At 45.9% G+C, this 23,393-nt stretch overlaps 1 protein-coding gene across 2 annotated transcripts in view; it reads right to left on the bottom strand.

Moving 5' to 3' along the window:
* Nucleotides 1-22,136: 22,136 nt before the first annotated feature.
* WDR93 (WD repeat domain 93) overlaps nt 22,137-23,393 on the bottom strand; it is a 693,419-nt gene continuing 692,162 nt past the window's right edge. For both annotated transcript variants that reach the window (XM_086958144.1, XM_086958145.1), the window contains exon 17: nt 22,137-22,634. In XM_086958144.1, coding sequence (XP_086814270.1) covers nt 22,505-22,634 — 130 coding nt within the window. In that variant the 3' untranslated portion in view covers nt 22,137-22,504. The remainder of the gene's footprint in view (nt 22,635-23,393) is intronic.

Raw genomic sequence — 23,393 nt, 5'->3', positions numbered from 1 at the left:
GGTGCAAAAAGAACAAACCAAAAAAGGTGGGTTCGAGCTAAAGTGTGCGAACCTGTGGTCTGAAAAAGATTGACAAACACACATGAAAAGACAAAACGTAAAGGTTACTGGGTGGACTGGAGCGTCTTTCTGCTACAACTGTATCTGCAGCTCTGTGCTTGGAGTAAGGATGAGAAGCGTGCCCACGGTGAATTAGTTAATTAGTATGTTACCGCCTGAGATGGTGGAGACCAGGCTGTCACGGGGCATTCAGCTAAACAGCACAAAGAACGGTCGCAACACAAGCAGACGTACCATTCGTGCTAAGACGATCAATGCGCCCAGAAAATTGGGCTAGTGACTATGTTGGACCCTAGTGGTTCAACCAGTGTCTACAGATTAAAAAGAGTAAAAAGATAAAAATGGCAAATTTCTCACTTGTGTGTTAAAAGATCCACACCTCATGGGTCTCGGGAGGGGGGTGGTGGCGACAGTGGCACACCCTAAAGGAGTGAAAGGACACACTTTTTTTAGCGATCTGAGCGGTACTTAGGATACTTAGCTTAATGATAGGCAGAGCCTGATGGTATGAGCAGGGATCCTTACGCCCGCAACGCCAAACACCCGCTTGGCACCTAGCGCTCTCCTCGAACCGGACCCCGTGGATGGGTGTTCGGGAGGTGAATGGCATATAAATACTCTGTCCTAGGTAAAGCGCGCGAAATTGGGCGTTGCTACCCCGGGGAGGGGGGTGTGTCTAAGGGTGGGGGGTGCCCAATCGCAAAGCCGTCCGAGAACGAGTCTTGGAATACAAGCCCTCGTGTTGCTATGGTGACCGATTGGACGCGTGTGTGTCAGAAGGCCTGATGGTTAGAACGTAAACCCACGAACATTAGTGTTATCATGGTTAGTTTGGATGTCTAACACGGGTCAGGAGTGGGTGGGCTCTGAGCACGCGTCAAAGGGGGAGGGGGAGAAACTCTCTGAGACATAGAGAGTCAGAACTTATAGCATCAGGACGGTAAATGTGGATATGTGTAATGCACCCAGATACGCGGCAGATTATTTTTTCAGAACAGATGACCATGGGATCTGGTCGTTTAACCCATTAATGTGGGTGCCCAACCTATAAACCCATCGTTGCTCTTTCTCGAAGAGAATGTTGGTAGTATTTCTCTCCGTGGTTACTTGCTCAATTATTGTCCATCTGAGGTCATTGGGCGTGTGGTATTGCCGCAGAAAATGTTCGCTCATTTTGGTCGCAGATTTATGACACCTTATGTTACTGCGATGCTCGCAGATTCTTTGTCTGATTTTCCGTGTTGTCATCCCGATGTACTTTTTGGAACAGGGACATGTTATCATATAAACGACGTTAGTCAAATTACAATTTGTGTGATTCTTCTGTGTCCATGTTCTCCCTGGTTCAAGGGACAGTTCCTTAGTGTGCGTGGTGAGGTGACAGACACTGCAATTGGCACATGGGAAGTGCCCTGTCACGGGTGGCAGACCCCACGCTTCAGTGATGGATCTTGTACCGGAAGTGGAGATATCGACCATCGGGCGTGTGTGGACCAAAGAGTCTTTAAGGCTAGTGCCTTTCTTAAAAGAGAATAATGGTTTTTCCCAGTTTCTTTTATTGCTGTTTATGATTCTCCAGTGTTTGTTGACAGATTTTTTCATCGCGTCTGAGATGGTGCTGTATGTTGTTACGCACGTTAAAGGTATTTCAGTTGGAGCTCTGATATTCTCTTCCAGTAAGGCCTCTCGTGGTTGGTTCCTGGCGCGTTTGTTCCCTTTTTCCAGGATCTTTTTTGGGTAGCCACGGTTTTGTAGTTTCTTGGTCAAATCGGCGGCCTGGGATTTGTAATCTTTGATGTCCGTACAATTTCTCCGTATACGGAGATATTGCCCATATGGCAGATTTTCTCTCAGCGGTCTTGGGTGAAAGCTCGAGAAATCTAGGAGATTATTTTTAGCCGTTGGTTTGTAGTGGGTAGTAGTTTTCAAGGTGGTTCCACTCACAGAGATGTTGACATCAAGGAATACCACTCTCTCTTTGCTGTAGTTGTTGGTAAACTTCAGAAATGGGTCTCTGGTGTTTATCCAGGTCAAGAAAGTTTTTAGGATGTCTTCATCACCTTTCCAAATTAAGAGTATATCATCAATATACCTTTTCCATAAGGTAATTGATGGGAGGAAAGGGTTGTCTGCTGGCAGGATGTGTTTTACCTCGAAGTCATAGACGTACAATCCAGCTATGGACGGAGCAAACGTGCTGCCCATCGATGTTCCGGTACTTTGTAAATAGAGCTCCCCCTGATATTCGAAATAATTTTCTTTAAGTGCCATTGTGGCACACTGGACTAGAAAATCCTTGGGGGTAACATAATCCCATTCAATCGAATCTAGGGCTCTCTCCATGACCCTTAAGGTCTCGTCTTGAGGGATGCTCGTATAGAGACTTTCAATGTCTAGTGTGACAAGGATGATTGAATTTTCCGAAAAGGTCACTTGGCCTAGCAGTTGTAGGAGGTTTTTCGTGTCTTTAAGATATGTTGTAGTGTTCTGTACCAGTGGTTTTAGGTAGAAATCACAAAATGTCGAGAGTGGTTCGAGGACAGAACCGATTCCGGAGACAATAGGTCTTCCAGGCGGAGGATTGATGTTTTTGTGAGTTTTTGGGAGGGTATAAAAATACGGCACAATACTGCCGCTGCCAGTGAGAAATGCTGCTTCATTTTTTGAAACCTGGCCATTCTCTTCTGCTTCTTTAACGAGATTGGAAATACGTTCTTTTAATTCTGATGTCGGGTCTGCAGTTAACCGTTTGTAGTTGACTGTGTTGTCCAGAAGGGTGCGACAGGCTTTGTCATAGTCAGTGGTGTTTTGTATCACTATCCCTCCTCCTTTGTCGGCTGGTTTTATAGTGATACTTTTGTCTTTTTTCAATTGTTCTAGCGCTTGGAATTCTGCTCCTGAGAAGTTTCGGAATGTGGTCGGTAGTAGTAGAGATTCCATATCATTGAAGAAATTTGAATTCAAGACTGTTTACCCCTACTCGGAACCTGATTACACACCACCTCGGAGGGATTCCAATAAGTCAGATGACACTGACAGCGATTCCTCCAACAGCAGCAATTCAAGCAACCATTCAAACAAACAGAGAGGACGTAGAGGCGGTAGGGGAAGGGCGAATTTTCATAACCCACCTCCTGGCTGGGCACAGTTTGGACCACCAGGGAACGGCCCACCCCCCTTCATGTTCCCACAGCATGCTCCATTTCCCCTAATGGGATGGAACCCTTACATGCAGCCCCACTACCCCCAACACCATCAACAACAGATGCCTTTTTTAGAGAGAGGCGGGAGGGGAAGGGGAAGGAGAAGAGGCAACAACCACAACAACCAGAACCAACGAGTAACCTGGCAAACCGAGGACCGAGTGGGCGACAACACGCGAAGCAAAACAGTGACACCGAGCACCAGTGGTCAAGGAGTCTAATTACCAACTTATCCGACAGACCTCTCAGTCAAGTGGAAGAGAGAGTCTTAGAAAGAGGTTTGGGTTTTGTCCCCACCGCGAGACCGGATAAGTTTAAACTCCATTGTGAGTTAGCTGAGTTTTTTCGCAAGCTCAAGCTCAAAGCCTTTTTTGAAGCAAGGAAAGAAACTGAAACTGAACCTCCACCTTATGATACCAACTTCAGGTTGAAGTCGACCTTTGTACCACCGCCTCACAGCATCCCAGCAGAAATAACAGCTTTCGAACAGGCGGTCTTTAATGATATGGAATCTCTACTACTACCGACCACATTCCGAAACTTCTCAGGAGCAGAATTCCAAGCGCTAGAACAATTGAAAAAAGACAAAAGTATCACTATAAAACCAGCCGACAAAGGAGGAGGGATAGTGATACAAAACACCACTGACTATGACAAAGCCTGTCGCACCCTTCTGGACAACACAGTCAACTACAAACGGTTAACTGCAGACCCGACATCAGAATTAAAAGAACGTATTTCCAATCTCGTTAAAGAAGCAGAAGAGAATGGCCAGGTTTCAAAAAATGAAGCAGCATTTCTCACTGGCAGCGGCAGTATTGTGCCGTATTTTTATACCCTCCCAAAAACTCACAAAAACATCAATCCTCCGCCTGGAAGACCTATTGTCTCCGGAATCGGTTCTGTCCTCGAACCACTCTCGACATTTTGTGATTTCTACCTAAAACCACTGGTACAGAACACTACAACATATCTTAAAGACACGAAAAACCTCCTACAACTGCTAGGCCAAGTGACCTTTTCGGAAAATTCAATCATCCTTGTCACACTAGACATTGAAAGTCTCTATACGAGCATCCCTCAAGACGAGACCTTAAGGGTCATGGAGAGAGCCCTAGATTCGATTGAATGGGATTATGTTACCCCCAAGGATTTTCTAGTCCAGTGTGCCACAATGGCACTTAAAGAAAATTATTTCGAATATCAGGGGGAGCTCTATTTACAAAGTACCGGAACATCGATGGGCAGCACGTTTGCTCCGTCCATAGCTGGATTGTACGTCTATGACTTCGAGGTAAAACACATCCTGCCAGCAGACAACCCTTTCCTCCCATCAATTACCTTATGGAAAAGGTATATTGATGATATACTCTTAATTTGGAAAGGTGATGAAGACATCCTAAAAACTTTCTTGACCTGGATAAACACCAGAGACCCATTTCTGAAGTTTACCAACAACTACAGCAAAGAGAGAGTGGTATTCCTTGATGTCAACATCTCTGTGAGTGGAACCACCTTGAAAACTACTACCCACTACAAACCAACGGCTAAAAATAATCTCCTAGATTTCTCGAGCTTTCACCCAAGACCGCTGAGAGAAAATCTGCCATATGGGCAATATCTCCGTATACGGAGAAATTGTACGGACATCAAAGATTACAAATCCCAGGCCGCCGATTTGACCAAGAAACTACAAAACCGTGGCTACCCAAAAAAGATCCTGGAAAAAGGGAACAAACGCGCCAGGAACCAACCACGAGAGGCCTTACTGGAAGAGAATATCAGAGCTCCAACTGAAATACCTTTAACGTGCGTAACAACATACAGCACCATCTCAGACGCGATGAAAAAATCTGTCAACAAACACTGGAGAATCATAAACAGCAATAAAAGAAACTGGGAAAAACCATTATTCTCTTTTAAGAAAGGCACTAGCCTTAAAGACTCTTTGGTCCACACACGCCCGATGGTCGATATCTCCACTTCCGGTACAAGATCCATCACTGAAGCGTGGGGTCTGCCACCCGTGACAGGGCACTTCCCATGTGCCAATTGCAGTGTCTGTCACCTCACCACGCACACTAAGGAACTGTCCCTTGAACCAGGGAGAACATGGACACAGAAGAATCACACAAATTGTAATTCGACTAACGTCGTTTATATGATAACATGTCCCTGTTCCAAAAAGTACATCGGGATGACAACACGGAAAATCAGACAAAGAATCTGCGAGCATCGCAGTAACATAAGGTGTCATAAATCTGCGACCAAAATGAGCGAACATTTCCTGCGGCAATACCACACGCCCAATGACCTCAGATGGACAATAATTGAGCAAGTAACCACGGAGAGAAATACTACCAACATTCTCTTCGAGAAAGAGCAACGATGGGTTTATAGGTTGGGCACCCACATTAATGGGTTAAACGACCAGATCCCATGGTCATCTGTTCTGAAAAAATAATCTGCCGCGTATCTGGGTGCATTACACATATCCACATTTACCGTCCTGATGCTATAAGTTCTGACTCTCTATGTCTCAGAGAGTTTCTCCCCCTCCCCCTTTGACGCGTGCTCAGAGCCCACCCACTCCTGACCCGTGTTAGACATCCAAACTAACCATGATAACACTAATGTTCGTGGGTTTACGTTCTAACCATCAGGCCTTCTGACACACACGCGTCCAATCGGTCACCATAGCAACACGAGGGCTTGTATTCCAAGACTCGTTCTCGGACGGCTTTGCGATTGGGCACCCCCCACCCTTAGACACACCCCCCTCCCCGGGGTAGCAACGCCCAATTTCGCGCGCTTTACCTAGGACAGAGTATTTATATGCCATTCACCTCCCGAACACCCATCCACGGGGTCCGGTTCGAGGAGAGCGCTAGGTGCCAAGCGGGTGTTTGGCGTTGCGGGCGTAAGGATCCCTGCTCATACCATCAGGCTCTGCCTATCATTAAGCTAAGTATCCTAAGTACCGCTCAGATCGCTAAAAAAAGTGTGTCCTTTCACTCCTTTAGGGTGTGCCACTGTCGCCACCACCCCCCTCCCGAGACCCATGAGGTGTGGATCTTTTAACACACAAGTGAGAAATTTGCCATTTTTATCTTTTTACTCTTTTTAATCTGTAGACACTGGTTGAACCACTAGGGTCCAACATAGTCACTAGCCCAATTTTCTGGGCGCATTGATCGTCTTAGCACGAATGGTACGTCTGCTTGTGTTGCGACCGTTCTTTGTGCTGTTTAGCTGAATGCCCCGTGACAGCCTGGTCTCCACCATCTCAGGCGGTAACATACTAATTAACTAATTCACCGTGGGCACGCTTCTCATCCTTACTCCAAGCACAGAGCTGCAGATACAGTTGTAGCAGAAAGACGCTCCAGTCCACCCAGTAACCTTTACGTTTTGTCTTTTCATGTGTGTTTGTCAATCTTTTTCAGACCACAGGTTCGCACACTTTAGCTCGAACCCACCTTTTTTGGTTTGTTCTTTTTGCACCCTTTTTTGACACATAGTCAGTCTTTTAACTTTCACGTCCTCTGGTCAGGGTAGGCCTCAGCGTGCCTATACCGCCGAGGTACACATTTACATGGTCCTGACGAATGCCCAGTAACACATGTACACTTAAAGGGCAGAAACATGTTGACCCCATTGTAAACCTTGAGGGGAAAACACCCAACACAATAGTTGGTAGATTTCCCATCACATACTTTTTAACTAATACCCAGCCAACCACGGAATAAAGTTTTTTTATGTGGTAAGTGCTGCCGGTATTTTTTAATATTACTCACTCTTTCACATTCTGTCACACAAAAAAACCCCGCTCCGCAGTAACCTGGCGTCGCAGCACACCAGGGAGACATTCGGTCTCTCCCGGTGGGCCCAATGATGAAGCATGTCACCACCCAGGGTGGTGAGTGAGGGCTTAAAAAGAATCCCTGGGAAATTCCTACGAAGGTAGATTCAAACTTTCCTTGTCTCTGTGCTGGACACCTGTACCCTTCAGTGGGCACTCTTTTGTTGTTTATTACTACTTCGTGGGGGACCGAGAGTGTCCTTTCCCTCTCTCTCTCGTTGTTGTTATTATAGATAATCTGACATGGCCTGTCCCGCTGGAGGAGCACGTTTCTTATATATGTTATATTATGTTATGTTAATAACCACTTATAGAGCGCACGTACACCTATAGGTTTAATGGCGCTGAGACTGAGGGAAGTAGCCCAAAATTCCTAGGCATAGGCTTGCTCAAACAACCAAGTCTTCAGGGCTTTCTTGAAGACCAGGAGATTGTCACAGCTCCTAAGTGACAGGGGAAGGGAATTCCAGAAAGTGGAGGCCAGATAGGAGAAGCCGCTTCCTCCTTGTCGTTTCCGTTTGAATGACGGGATTGTTACCAGGTGGAGGTGGGCAGAGCGTAAATTACGCGGGGGTTCATATTTTGTGATCATGTTATTAACAAATCCGGGGCTGTTGCCATGCAGAGCCTTAAAAACTAAGCATCCCGTCTTAAAGGCAACCCTTTGAGCCATTGGTAACCAGTGGAGCTTTGACAGTCCCGGTCTAGCTGACTGCCATTTAGATTGTTTACACATGAGTCTTGCTGCCTGATTCTGCACAATCTGAAGTCGTTTTAAGATGAACCTTGGTGAACTTTGCAGGTGATGGGAACTGGGGATGAGCGAAACTGAGGAAGTGAGCTTTGTTTGCAATTGTTAGAAAGGAAAGAGACAAGCCATTTAAGTGTTTGCTTACAAATACCAAGATGAAAAAGATTAGTAATCATAGGTGAGGGAGAGACAGTGTCAAAAGGAGCAGTTAGGCATAATAGGATCAGAGCTGCACTGCTGCCTTGGTTTGGAATTTCTGATACCACCAATAGGGCGGTTTCTGTACTTTGGAAAGAATTGAGACAGAAGTCCTTTCAAAGTGCCAGCTAAGGATTTTTGGTAAAAATTGGAGGGTATAGTAGCTCCACTAAGCAACTCCACCAAATAAGATGGAGTTATGCTCCTCTGTCTTGTGTATAGCTTCCCAAATAGACCCCAAAAAAACACAGCTATTTTGGAACCAGTATTGTTGAAAACAACTTACAACTATTGGGCATTGTGATAGCTATGACCTACAAACATGGTACTGACCTGCTAAAGAAGAAAATATAAGCTAATATTTCATTCTTGGTGGGCATGGATCTGCTTTGTTTTCTGATATAAATTCACAATCATTGGTAATTCTAAAGCGTTAAGCGGCAGGAGACAGTAACAGACACGTTTGACAGATTCCAATACACAGTGCCAAGTCTCATTAAATTTATTATTGCTCCTTCATAGGTCAAAGGCATAAGATATTCTTCTTCACTGCATACTCACACCTTCTATGCCCAAGGTAGTTCATTCCCCTTCAGTCAGGCTTGCTGACTAACATTAATACACGCTATAATCTACTGATATTCTTATGTGTGGCCTCAGAATTGCAAATTCATTGTTCATTCATTCTGCTTTTGTATCCCCCTCGTCCCCCAGGTTTCCCTCTGTTTTTTGTACTTGCAAGCATTTATTTATTAGGTATCCCTTCCATCACACATGAATAGCATAGAAGGAAACATTAAGCAAGGGTGGGGATTATTAATATGGAGATAAAATATGTCATCATGAGTAGTGAGATTGAGCACATTTGTATGCATATGTCCATCAGTGTGTTTATTTGTTGTATAGCTCAACAATTCCCGGTGGGCACCACCCAGGATAATATCCTGTATAGCTAAACACTTATTAGATTCCAAAGGCGAGACCTATTGCCTATGCCACTGCTTGTTTTGAATATGGAAGCATCCTGGATAGAATGCTATGCCCCTTACTTTTACTGCTTTTGAAAGGATTTGACCTCTGCTGTCAAGATGTTGGTTGGGGAGAAGCGCACTGAAGGCAGGGAGGGGAAATGTGATCCAAACAGTACAGCCAAATGAATTGCTAAAATCTGAAGACCTCTGCTGTCTGTGGAGATCTATTTACATTTCCAATTAAATTATGTGAGCCAAATCATGCAGAATGTAAATGTTCTGAATCAAGACTTAAGCAATTTTGGAGCAGTGTAGCAGGTGATAGAGTCTACTCTCGTCTCAGCTGCAGCCTGTGTTCAGGTAAGAGTGATGGGGCTGGGTGTGGGGAGGAGGGCAAAATATTACAGACAACGAGGGAAAATGTATTATTTATTTAATTTTCCCTCATCATCGTCCATCGAAATTCCCTCCACCAGGCCCCACCACTCTTACCTGCAAAGGTCGCGGCTGTCTCTTCTATTGAGACTGATGTTGTGGTGATGCCGAAAACTCGTGGCAGAGTTGGTGTGGCTGATGTACAGGTTTGAAGAATTGTGGTAGTAGGGGTTGTTGTACAGCTCTGTTGAGTTGACTACCGTAATTATTTATTCTTCTGATGGAACTCAAGAGCTGGCAACGTCAAACCTAGTGTGTTAGCTGTAACCCTGTTTTGTTTATTTTCTTTCTGTGAAATGCCTACCTTCTGCCAATCAATCTGTGTTTGAATATTACCTGAAAGCCTGGCTGACCTCTTCCAAGAGTGTCTGCCGAAGACCACCACTGTTTCCATTGACCGCACTACCATGTCTACAGTATCTCGACCATCCTTGAAGTGCAATATGGAAATCTCCTTGGAGCAGACTACATATCGCTAATATTAAGATATGAGCAACATGCATCAGTTCAAGTCGCCTTGAATATAGGAACAAAAAGATAATTACAAAATATATGTTAATATACATGTTAATTTGTCTTCATGCATGGCAGTAGGCTCTGAAGTAAAGAATGGAAATTACAATATCCCTAAAATGAAGGTAACGCAATATAGGGAGACTCAGTAATTTGGAGTGATTAACAGGTGGGTGATGTGTAGATGAGACTCAGGGACTGGCAGGGCTAGGCAAATGGTACACGTTCTGCAGTTTTCTAGAGCAGCAAATAGGGTGGTTACCGTTTTTGTAAGTTCGGAATGGCACAAAGTCTTTTCATAAGAAGCAAAGGGGCCCAGCTACGGAGTAAATGCTAATGCTTTGCTACTTGTGTTTGCAGCAAAGATGACACATCCTGTCTGAAGCAGCCTGGACATTGGTGGTCACTGTTGTAATGGGCTCCGAATGCAAATCACACCGAGAATCCAGAGTATATTTAGTGAGGCCACTTCCGAACCATCTCCCTGCTCCCGTTCTCGGCGAAGGTCACCGAGAAAATCATCAACAAACAACTGACCCGCTACCTCGAGGAGAACAGCATCCTGGACCCATCCCAGCACGGGTTCTGCAGCAACCACAGCACCAAAACCGCCCTCATTGCCGCCACCGATGACATTAGGACCCTGCTTGACAACGGAGAAACAGCGGTACTCATCCTCCTGGACCTGTCAGCCGCCTTCGACACGGTCTGCCACTGCACACTACGAACACGCCTACACGACGCACGGATCCAAGAGAAGGACCTGGACTGGACCATATCCTTCCACTCCGGCAGAACTCAGAGTATCCGCCTCTCCCCTTCCAATCCAATGCCACCGAGATCATCTGCTGCGTACCCCAGGGCTCTTTCCTCAGCCCGACGCTGTTCAACATCTACATGGCACCCTTCGCCCACGTCGCCGACAGCATGACCTCAACATCATCTCCTACACCGACGACACCCAGCTGATCCTCTCCATCACCAAAGACCCTCACACAGACAAAAGCAACCTCCACGAAGGAAAGAAGGCCATCGCCGAATGGATGCGGAACAGCCGACTGAAGCTGAACTCGGACAAGATGGAGGTCCTCATACTTGGCTCCACCCCTTCAGCCTGGGACGACTCCTGGTGACCGACAACACTAGGAACAGCCCTGACACCCACCGGCCACGCACGCAACCTAGGGGGTCATCCTCGACTCCACCCTTTCCATGACTAAGCAGGTCAACGCCTTCTCCTCATCCTGCTTCAACACCCTCCGAATGCTTTGCAGGATCTTCAAGTGGATCCCCACCGAAACGTGAACAGACACCCAGGCCCTCGTCACCAGCAGGCTGGAGTACGGAAAGGCCTTTTCATGCAGGAACGCCGGGCAAGCTCCTAAGACGACTGCAATGCACCCAGAACGCCTATGCACGTCTGTTCCTCTGTATTTTCTCCTTCATAAACACAATGTCTGAGCACTTGTCCGTGACTTGTTTCTGTGTCTTGTTACAGGTTGTTAGCTTCATACACATTCCTAATCCTGTCAAATCATGAGGGAGTTCGATCCTGGCCAAAAAAAGATGTTGATCAACTGAGAAGGGAAGGTGGCTCTCGGCAAACTACTGTAAATGGTTTCTTTAAATTTCACTACCAAGTTTCAAGGTAGGTGACTAGATGGAAAGGACAACAATAATCTGTTTTCCACAAGTGACCCTTTTTTTATCAATGGTGATTCTTATTTTATATATCAAGAAGTTCTTGTATGCATTTTCGTTAGTAGCTTTGCACTCGCATTGACCCTCATACTACAATTAGAATTATTTGTTTAATTTGTAGTTATATCAATACTATATTGAAGGCGTTCACTAATACATTATGGCCTGTTGGACTTTCTCTCTCAGAAGGGTCATCCTCAAACATTTTGCCTTCACCCTCCTATTTTTCTAAATTCATTTTTGCTGGCCTTAAGACTCAGTGCAGTTTACTACTGCAAACCAGTGCTAAAGTGCTTGTGCTTTCTCCCTAGAACATGGTAAAATTGACGTACACCTGACTGCATATTTAATTTACTTATACGCCTCTAGTATGGTGGTATACCATATACTCAGGGCCTGTAAATTAAATGCTTATACTGGGGGTGAATGTTTGCATTGTTCAGCATTCCGTCCATCATTTGTTCTCTTACTTTTATCAAACAATTGCAATGCAATAGGTCGCGCATTTGCAAAACTTTGAGCTACTGGCATTGTATATAACAAACCTTTTACGTATGTGTTGATTTTCAAAACAAATAGATAAAAAGCATTGCCATTTACAATGCTAATAGCTTTTGATGTTGGTTATGTAAACTGCTCGTGTGTCACATCCTAAAAGTACAGAGCTAGTTCATGAATTCAACTTTGGAAGAGATTGTGTTTCTAAATAGATAACTTAGAAGCCAATATAATGGGGAAAATGTGTTCGAGATGCAACATTGAGCCTGGTTTTTAAACATAAATTGTCAGCAGGAGGGGCACGCTCCCCAAATTCCCATGAGGTGTTCGAGGCTCTCGCACAGCTTGCTACAGTTTAGAGCTCGTATTACACATGTGGTTCTTAATTTAGCACTGTGAAGCAGAGATGGGGAGAAAAGGTGCTGTGAGGAGGAGAAATGGAGAGGTGGAGGGAGCATTGAGTTAGTGGAACACTAGGAAAATTGAGACTTGGAGTCCGGACAAGCCAGTTGAACAGGAGGAGGAAGGAAAATAAAAGGTGTAATAAAAAAAAAAGCAGAACGGGAATTCACAGAAACTAGAGCCAGAGATCAGTGGCAAGATGCAGAGAAAAGGTGGGGGCGGAGCTATAGGTAAACTGATTTAGAGGCTAAAACAAGTGGGAAAGATAGGATGAATTTTTAGAGAGTGATGTCTGAGCTTGGTTACGGAACAGATTGATTGGAAAATACAATTTATTTCAGTACTGTTATTTTTCACCTTTTAACTACGTTTAAACTGCAGGAAAGCAAGGCTGAGGAAGGGGAATGGTTGAGGGTTCTTATAACATTAATGGCTGTGACCCATGGCTTAGAAATTTGCGCCTGTCTGCCAACTGCAATACACAGGCTTATGTGGTCAGTCTGACGGATGGAGCTCAGCCTGCCCTGCGAGGCTGAGCCCCATCCATATTCCAGGTTAAAAAGGCAGCCTGCCTCTCTCAGGGCGCGCAGACCTGTCTTGAAAGATAAAAAGGAAAAGTTTCCATACCATTAATAAAGCAAACGGGCGAAGGGAGCTTTAAAGCCCGTAAGCTTCAAAGAAGGTAATGACACAAGGCAAAACACAGCAGTGTTTCACAAACCTAGACGGCAGCCCCGCCGGGCTGGTGCCACAATTTCTGGTGCGGGTCGATGAATGTAAACTCAGCAGCCACGCACCCCCTGACTTTTACTGGAGCTAAACGCAGCAATTAAAGACATTGGTTGTACTAGCCTTTAGCGTGTCGGACGCTACTTGAGTGTGCATGCTTACAGCCACCGATCGCCGAACTGCCATGTTAGGTGTGGGCAAACACGGCACCATGTAAAACAAGCAGCATGCGCTGCCCACAAGCTGTGTACCTTCCATTTCAAACATGTATTTGCATCTCCTGGGGATTCTTGTAAGTTCCAGGCAGTGGCAGTCACCCCTGGTTGGAAGTGGGAGCACCACGCATGGAAAACTGTATCTCCAATAAAAAGAATTACTACAGTTTTGAGTTTGAGGACCCTGTGATAACAACATATTATTGACAGCGTGGAGCCAGCCAAGCGGCCTGTACCTCTCCATGTGTAGGAATGGACCGTATGTTACCACCATGATACAGATAAGTGGTGCTTTGATTTGCAGACACTAAACCTCAAGCAAAGAGTAAGGGCAGGTGGCCACAGAAGGGCAGTAATAGCCAAGGGCAGAGACAGCCGCTCAGTGAAGGGTAGCAACATCCAAAAGCAGAAATAGTCACTCTGAGTGTGCGTGCTATCTTAAAAAACCAGTGAAGGACAGAGGCAGCGCAGCCACTGTGTGTGCAACTCATATTTATGCAGTGACAGCCGCTCTGTGAATGACACATGTTGATTTATTGAAGTGTGTGTAATATATATGTTTGAACAGTTAAAGGCTCTTTCAACACATGCCCATGCTCCTAATCCGATGGAACTCTTATGTCCATGGTGAGCATCGGCAGTGGGTTACACGCTAAAAGCAAGGGCTGTGGCAGCTTCTCCAAGCACACAGGACTCCCACGTGGCTAGTCAAAGCCATGGTGAGTGCAAGCAGCAAGTCACGCAAGTGGACGAGCGCAGCTTGGGAGAGCATGTCATGCCATGTCCAATGAAAAGCCACCGCTCACACAAAAAAAAAATTTACAATGAAAATCCACTGCGCACACGAAATAAAAATTAATAAAAAAAAGTAACAAGCAGCATGCGCTGCCTGCCTCTCGCCCACACCGGCTCCTGCCGCAGCCTTGCGCATGCGCCGCTGCCATATTTACATCAGGCAGAGATGCGCTACACATAAAAAAGGTGCAATTTGGCAGACAAAAACTGTAGTTAGTGGCCGCTGCTTCCGGACTACACGGAAGTCAGTTTGACATCAACAGCCACTAAAAATACAGCTAACAGGAGCTATGCCAACATTCAGCAAATGGCAAGCGGCAGGAGAAACTTCCGGCCGCTTGCCAATACATAGAGATTACTTGCTGCCTATGCGAGACCTAAAAATTTGGCATTTTCTTGTCTTAACCACTTGGTGCCTGTCGCCTGTTCCTGAGTCAAATGTCTAGGTTTGAGTGGCAGTTGGCCTTTGTATATACCTTCAAGACCACCACACAATAGAGTGATTAGTTTTGCCTAAATACGGCATCTCTGGCAGTTTGGAGGGCGGAGCTGGGCACAGGCCCATTTAAACATCAAAAAGTTGAGCTCTGGAGGAGCTTCGCGCGCAACCAAGATGGCCGCGTGAGCACAGGGCTCCGAGACCCTCGCAACCTCCCGCATCTATCCTGAAAATTATCCTGATTACATTGACGGGCTATTGAAGACGAACCATGGCTGAGGCAGACACCGTTGTCCAAATTTGAATCAGACTTCGGGAACCGGAATTACAACGATTTGAATATTGCGGCCTGCCACTCGGAGATGCCCGGAGCTCGAGTTGGTATGGTGCCCGGGCGGTAGTTGAACAACAGCGGCCTGAGGAACCATAGATCTGTACTTTCACTTTTGTTTTCGAGGCTCCAGTCTGACCCTATCTGAGAGAGAGCCTACTACCAGCAGAAGCCTTTTGATGACTTGGCGATCATAAGGCGATATCCTGACGGCGTATACTGGGCCCGGACAGACTGAGTCCTTTGGTTGCCGCTGATGCTTTGACTGCAGCCACTTCCTCTCGAGATACGCCACTTTGGAAGGCCTTCTTGTCTGTAATGGCGACCAAACCTGATGGCGACAAGCAAAGATCCAAGGCCACTCGGCGAGGTGGCTACACCCAAGCAAACAATATGGATTGGTATGCCCACTCTAAAGGATCCCCTGGTGGACTGAGCAGATCACTCGATGGTACTAAAGAGGACCTGTCCTCATCGGCAGAATTGACTTTACAAGACGTCATGGGTGCCCTAGATGGGATGAAGGCGTCCATCGGCCAACAATTTGAGACTCTCGCCCATTAGCTGGACACTGTTTCGATCGATGTGAATTAGATCCGTACGGATTTATCAAAAACCAATGAAAAGGTCAAATCTTTAGATCTGAAAACTTCCAGCCTAACGGGTGATGTATCCGACTTGCAGACGGAGGTCTGCAACCTACAGACTTCGAATGATCTTTTTGCGTGCCGGTTGGAGGACTTTGAAGGTAGGGCCCGACGTAACAACGTACGCATTATTGGAGTCCCGGAAAAGTCAGAAGATCCGGCAGCTGATCTGTTTGTGGAAGATCTTATCACCAAACACCTTGCTCCTAAGGGTCTGGGCAATTTCTTCGCAGTTGAACAAGCTCACAGAGTACCGGGTGGTAAACCGAAGGTGGGTGCCCCGCCGAGACCTCTCATCGCCAGAATTTTTAACTTCCGGGATAGAGACGCTATCCTGCAGGCCTCATGGATGAGTGGGCCTACGAAATATGAAAATACCACTGTAAGTTTCTACCCGAATTTTACACAGACAGTCCAAAAGCAAAGACTTGGATTTCTGGGCGTAAAACGACGACTGAGGGAGATGGAACTGAAATACGCAATGTTATTTCCAGATGGCAGGAGAATGGCTCAACACTTTGTCACACCAACGTGGCCGGGAGGAACATTCTGGAGGAGCGGAAGGCGTCCCGACAGAGCAGGAATAGGAACATGGCATCCAGCCCCTGAACTTTACTGATCACCCTGACTATGGTTCGATGACTTTTGCTGTATGATTTCATGAGTCTTACCCGGAAGTGGCGGGGCGATGGGTTGACTCTCTTCCTCCTCGGGGGTTTCTTTTTGTAGACTTGATTGATATTAGGGCGACAGGCACACTGCAAGTTGGGGTGGATATTTAGTCTTACGCAGGGGTGCAGGATGGTGGAAGTTGTAACGGGTTTCTGGTTTGAGGGTGGGGGGATGTTCCAGTGGGTGTGTTTTGGTTCAATGCAAGGCAACGTATGGTTTTATCATTTGAGTTGGATGTTGATTTCCGAGGGGAGGTGCATCTGCTTTCACTTTTGGGATGGGGGGTAGGGGATTGAGACTAATGAGTTAGAATGTGAATGTGTTACAGCTGTTGAAGCGATTGTCTCCTGATGTGGTATTGTTGCAAGAAACGCATTTGATCGGTAATACTTGTCGCGCCATGAACCGGAGAGGGTATCACATGGTTGCCCATGCGGGGTTCACTTCTAGATCCAGAGGGGTGGGTATCCTAGTTAGGAATTCTCTCCCCTTAGAAATAGTTGCAACAGACCTGGATGATAGGGGGCGCTAAGTAGCTCTTACTGGACGGTGGGAAGGTAGAACTATATCCTTGATCTCGGTTTACGTCCCCCCGGGTCTACAGTCGACCACTTTTGTTGACCTGGGGCGAATAGTATTGGGACTTCCTGAGGGTATTCTGGTCATGGGCGGAGATTTTAACTCGGTTGTCTCTGGCAGGGAGGATCGGCACCCACCCAGGGACCTACTGGGTCACAGACTTGGCTTAGTGGCTTTATAGACACACTGGGGTTGGTGGACTCTTGGAGATTGTTACACCCAGCCCATAATCAATACACTTTCCACTCGGGTGCACACGGTAGTCTTTCCAGGATTGATTACCTTTTGGTGCCGGCTGCACATGCCCCCTCCGTGACTGAGGTGCGACATCTGGCGCGGGGGATTTCCGACCACTCTCCACTGTGGATTCGGCTAGACGTGCGTGTTGGGTCGGAGGGGCGGATATCCCCAATTAATACGTGGTATCTCCGTAACCCTAAGACCTGTGCGGAGTTGGTCAAATCTCTTGACCTGTATTTTATTGAGAATTTGGGATCGGTCTCCTCTGCAGTATCGCTCTGTGAGGCTTTTAAGATGGTCATCAGAGGTCAGGCGTTATCATTGATTACTGGTTCGAAGAAGAGTAGAAACGAGGAGGTAGTTAGACTCGAGACAGAGATCACCGAGCTGGAGCGTGATCTGGAATTGGGCGACACCCGTGAGAGGATAGATGTTATGCGTCTTAAACAGCTTGGCTATAGGGCGTTGGTGACGGATGCCGCAAAAGTTATGGGGAGGGAGCAGCAGGGTCGATTGTATGATGTCAGGGATAAAGCTGGCAAGCTGATAGCATGGTTAGATAAAAAAGAGAGGGCTAGTCGTGTGGTTCCTGTGATTGAGAAAATGAATGGTTTGCGTGTGACTGAACCCGAGGAGATCGTCCAGAGTTTTGCAGAACATCTCCGGGAAGTATATTCCCCCGTATCTGATAGGCCGGAAGAAGACTCCCATTTATTGTTGCGCGACATTGCATTGCCCGGCTTATCTGATTCTGATAGAGAGTTGCTAGATGCCGTAATAACTGTGGACGAGGTGGCTCTCGCTATTCGCTCTATTCGTTCGGGGAAGGCGATGGGCCCTAATGGTCTCCCCATTGAACTTTATAAACTACGCCCTGATAAAATCGCACCATATCTTCGTGACATGTTCCTGGAATTGCAAGATAGTGGCTCCCTTCCCCGTGATCAGCGTCTTGCGACCATTGTGGTGATTCATAAGGAAGGGAAACCAAGGGACCGCTGCGCCTCCTATAGGCCTATATCACTCCTTAATGCGGAACCCAAGATCCTTGCTAAGGTATTGGCCAATCATGTAATAAAGGTGATTGGTGATTTGATTCATCTGGACCAGTCCGGTTTCATCCCGCATCGGAATACGACCCTGAATTTGCGACGTTTGCATGGTGTTCTCGTGAGGACTTCGTCATTGCGTGAGCCGGCCATCTTGGCTTCTTTGGATGCCACAATGGCTTTTGATACGGTGGAGTGGCCGTATTTGTGGGCTGTACTTGCCAAGTTTGGATTTGGTCCTGACTTTATTGGCTGGGTCAGTTTAATTTATGAGGACCTGTTGGTGCAGGTGGTGGTGAATGTTCGGGTCTCTAAGCCCTTCGTTCTCGGAAGGGGCACAAGACAGGGTTGTCCATTATCTCCGCTCTTATTTGCTCTTGCTCTTGAGCCCTTTGCTGCCTCGATTAGATGGGAACCTTCGATGAAGGGTATCCGGTGGGCCCCGGACATCGAGGATCGTATTTCGCTTTACGCGGACGATATATTGTTGTACCTGACTTCGCCCCGGAAGTCATTAGTGGTTTTGTTCGATGTCCTCACCTCCTTTGGCAGGAACTCAGGTCTGGTCATTAATTGGACTAAGTCTTACTTATACGTCCTCTCGGGAGATGTCCCTCTTCTGCCACGTGATTGTCCCATCCAGGTCACACAAACAGGTTTTAGGTATCTCGGGGTTTACGTATCGTTGAACCGGGATGCCCGATATGAACAGAATTTGCTCCCACCGCTAACCCAACTGAAGCTGGACTTGGTGCGCTGGCGTAAGCTGCCGCTCTTGCCGCTCGGCCGTGCGGCACTCTTTAAGATGATGTTGCTACCACGCTTTCTACCCCGCGAGTTATTTTCGGACTATTGAGGGTCTCCAGAGGAAGTTGTTCTGGGATGGGCGTTCGCGTGTCGCCCTCGCCAAGTTGACGCTTCCATGGTATGACGGTGGCATCGCTCTCCCTGACATCAAACGGTATTACTGGGCGTCTCAATTGGGGGCCATTAATCATGGCATGTATGGTCCCGGATTGAACCCTGCGTTTGCCATGGACAAGTGGCAGTTGCCGGGGGGCGATTATTATAGAGCTCTTTATTCTAGATTGGATAGAGGGAAGCTTTCTGGACCCACAAAGATTGAGGTTCGGGTTTGGCACTGCGCTAACAATGCTATGGGATGGAGGGATCGACTGACCCGTGCGACCCCGCTTTTTGCTTCCGAGAAGCTGGGTAACTTGTGGAAAGCGAAAGGATTTGAGAAATGGGATATGATCTGTGTCAATAAGGTGGGTGATCTATGGGTAAAAGGCAAGTTTAAAACCTTTGAGGAATTGAAGGGCGAGTTCAACCTGAGTGACAGGGAATATTTTCGATATGCTCAGGTCCATCATGCCTTGCATTCGGTTTTTACTGAGAGTGTAGATATTCTGGAGTCCTCTCCACTTGAGGATAGAATACTGGATGGATATGTGCCAGATAGTACTATCTCTTTGATCTACAAAAAGCTGATCAATGGTAGGACTGACCTGTTGGTATGCCTCCGGGACATATGGACCCGTGACGGTCTTGAATTAGACGATGAGGATTGGTAGTCTGCGATCTCTTCTCCCAAGGAGGTCGCGATTCCGGCCTGTCTCCGGTTTGTGCAATTGAAAATCCTACATAGAGTCTATGTGACTGGCCCATGCTTGATTAGAATGGGTTACTCAGTAGATGGTCTCTGCAAACGTGGCTGTGGGCTGCTTGGGACGTTTCTACATATAATTTGGGAATGTTCTGCAGTAGCTGCTTTTTGGACTGGGATACACAATAAGATGAGGGAGGCACTGGTATTGATCTGCTGCCTGAGGCTAGACGTTGTCTCCTGAATGTTTGGGAACCAACTGACTATAATGCTGCACAGACGCAGTGGGCAACCCTGGGAAATATGGTGGCAAAAAGGGATACAGCGCAGTTGTGGGGTTCCCAAAGGTCACCCACGGTCGAGGCTTGGATGGAAAATATGGACTGGTGCATGTTCAGGGTGAAAACAGTCTATGTAGCAAGGGGCAGCCCAGGAAATGGGGTAAGGTATGGGGTCCTTGGAACACTTACCGTGGAGATATTTGCACTCCTCCTCTTATGGATGTCCCTGAAGTTCCACTTTCCCCCTGACCTGCCATTCCTCGTAGTGTACAAGATATAATCAATTTGGATTCCTCTCTCCCCTGCCCCCATCCCCTAATATGCCTTGAGCACCTTATTGTATGGCACTTTTATTCCTCCTTCCACACTCGGACTGATATCTTATTGTATCGTGTATATTGCCATGTTTGTTTTATTTTCAATAAAAAGATTTACAACAAAAAAAAGTTGAGCTCTGCTCTCACACAAAGAACTTTATACTAGCATTTTGTGCCTGTAGCCAGGGCAGGGAGGCAGCAAATTCCAGACACTTCTGTGAGGAAGTAGCCTCCAGATGTTTCTCCCACTTCAAAGAAGGCACCAATTATAAAAATAGAACCCTCAGTCCCACTCTTAAGTTCACTCCTGGAACTAAGCAAGGACTCTCAGAGCTGTGACCCTCTGTGTACTTCAGAGGGACTGCTTTGCTGCACCAATGACTGCTCTGCTGCCTGTAGTCTACTATGAACTCCAGAGGTCTATCCTGCTGCTTGGGCACAGCTCTTCTCCTTCCAGAAGTGACTCCATAGGCTAGTTGGCTGGCCTCCGATCAGAATCTCAGGGACAGAGAAAGTTTCAATGAACCCGCACCTGGAACCTGCCTGTGTGAGTCGTGACCCTCCAAGTGGTGCCTCTAAAGTCAAGGACCCTTGGAAGTGGTGCTAATGGTGCCCAGATAGCCTAAATTCGAAACATGGGACCAAAATGTTTTGGATAAAAAGTGCTTTGAGACCAGGACCTACATGCTTGTCATTCCATCCAAGGTGCATCCTCGGTCGGCCTGAGCTAGTAGCAGCTCCCGCTACTAGCTCAGGCCGACCGAGACAGAAAATCCTGTTCAGTCACTCCTCACAGAAAGGGTATCCGGCATTGTGGAGCCCTCATTGGCTACAGCCTTCAGCTTCCCCCCCACTGGACATTTTTGACTTCCAAAAACACAACTACGTTTGAACGAAGGAATCTTCACCCCGACTTCGTTCATTGGCTTCCCAACTCAAACGCCTCCTAACTGGACACCACCAACTGCCTTTCCCTGCTGAACTTTATCTTCTCTGACATTTTTCTTCTAAGTCAGAAAGTAAGCAGAGACCGGACCCAATCCAATTCAATGTATATGAAAAGCGCTCCATCACAGTCGGCCATAACTTTCAACTCTCCCCCAGTCCCGTGTGACTAGATGTCCGCGGTTGATGCTTTCATCTTTTAGGTTCTGGTTTCATTTTCAACTTTAAAAATTCATAACTCCATTTTAGTGATTGGCTTTTTGCCGTTTTGGTCTCAAATTATTTATTAAAATGTACTGTATTTGTTTATATTGATTTGGAATTTTTCTTGTGTTGTATGTTCCCTTTATTACTGTTTACCTGTTTCATATATACTTTACAAGTTGCCTACAAGTTAAGCAGGAATGCTTTTCTGCCATTCTACCAGAGAGTTAAGCACAAGTTAATTTAGTGGCCTCTTGTGGTTCACCCTGGCAAGGATTGGGGCTATTGCTTTAGTACGGTTTCACCCCGTCAACTCACAGCCCAAGTTTTCACAGGTCCAATTGTTGAAAAAGTAACAACGGTAATATAGGAAATCAAAGTCTTAGAAATGGTATACCAAAACCTGAACACAGTTAAAGGTTTTATGCAAAACTCTGAATGCGGCTTCAAAGCACTTTGGGAGGTACCAACAAAGGAATATAAGACAATGAATAGTGAAATACATATATTTATTTGTTATTTCTGCATTCTTTCACACACATTTCAGAATTAAAATGCCTGGATGGAAACTTATAGTCTTATTATTAAAGGACAGGCACCCTTCTACAAAAATGTACGCTAATGTTCTTAAATGACTGCTTGACCACTCTTCCTTCATAAGAGGTCTACGATAGAGGGCGGTCATTTCTATAAGTTTAGGATTACTTAAACCAGTCCCGACCTGATCCCTTTGAACTTTTTTTTAACTAACAGTCTCCGGCTACCCTGATGAAGTGGTGTTACACTTCATTGGGAATTCTGAAATGATTGAATCCCCTTGTGTTTGATTTCGTTGAGTCGTTATCTCTTCAGATATTTTTAAATGGCCAATGGGCACAATCTCGCCTTTTGTTTCTCCTTGTTGATCCTATGTACTTTCACTGCATGCTTTTGAAGCTGTTGCCAACAGTCTTGTTGTTGTGTGCTTGTCTCAGCCAAGTTCTGCAATCTGGGTGAAAATAAAGAGGAAATCAAGTCAATTTTATGTAACATATATATATTTATATATATATATCTATATATCTAGCTATATATCTATATCTATTAACCTATATATCTATACCTATCTATATATCTATATCTATCAATTTATATATCTATATATCAATATATCTATATCTATCTCTATATCTATCTATCCATCTATCAAAACCATCTGATAAGGGGGGGATATTGTATTTATGGATCAGAACTTATATCTAAAAGAGTATCAATAACAGGAGTAAAGCCTGTTAACCCAGATTAGGCTGGGCGAACTTTATAGCAAAAAACAGTCTCTCAACTGGACAATATTAAAAAACAAGACAATTGAAAATAGCTATATAAATCACAATTGGGAAGGGGAAGAAGGGAAAGGAGACCACAACGTAATGGTAGAGGGAAGTGAAATAAACTATAATGTCATAAGTAGTTAAGAGGCACTAAAATACATAATTATATAATTACCATAACACACAGGGGAAGCACTGGGCGTGTAAGTGAGAGTGGGTGGCGCAATGATACAAGGGTGTGAAGGACAGCATGAACGGTGAAAAATAAGGTTAAAGTTGTCTTAATTGCAAGTTATATACAGTGTCTTTCTATAAGATATTCAGGTAAATAGATTGACCACAGCAGTGCCTGAGTTCTAGGCTGGTTAGTCGACGGCGTTTCAACCTGAATGATTGCAGGTCATCATCAGGACAATGGTCATACAGTTAAGGGTAGT

Source organism: Lissotriton vulgaris, chromosome 2_1, assembly GCF_964263255.1.
Source record: "Lissotriton vulgaris chromosome 2_1, aLisVul1.2, whole genome shotgun sequence".
Taxonomy (NCBI): domain Eukaryota; kingdom Metazoa; phylum Chordata; class Amphibia; order Caudata; family Salamandridae; genus Lissotriton; species Lissotriton vulgaris.
The sequence above is the reverse complement of the archived record's forward strand: the minus strand, read 5'-3'. Positions and strand labels throughout refer to the sequence as shown.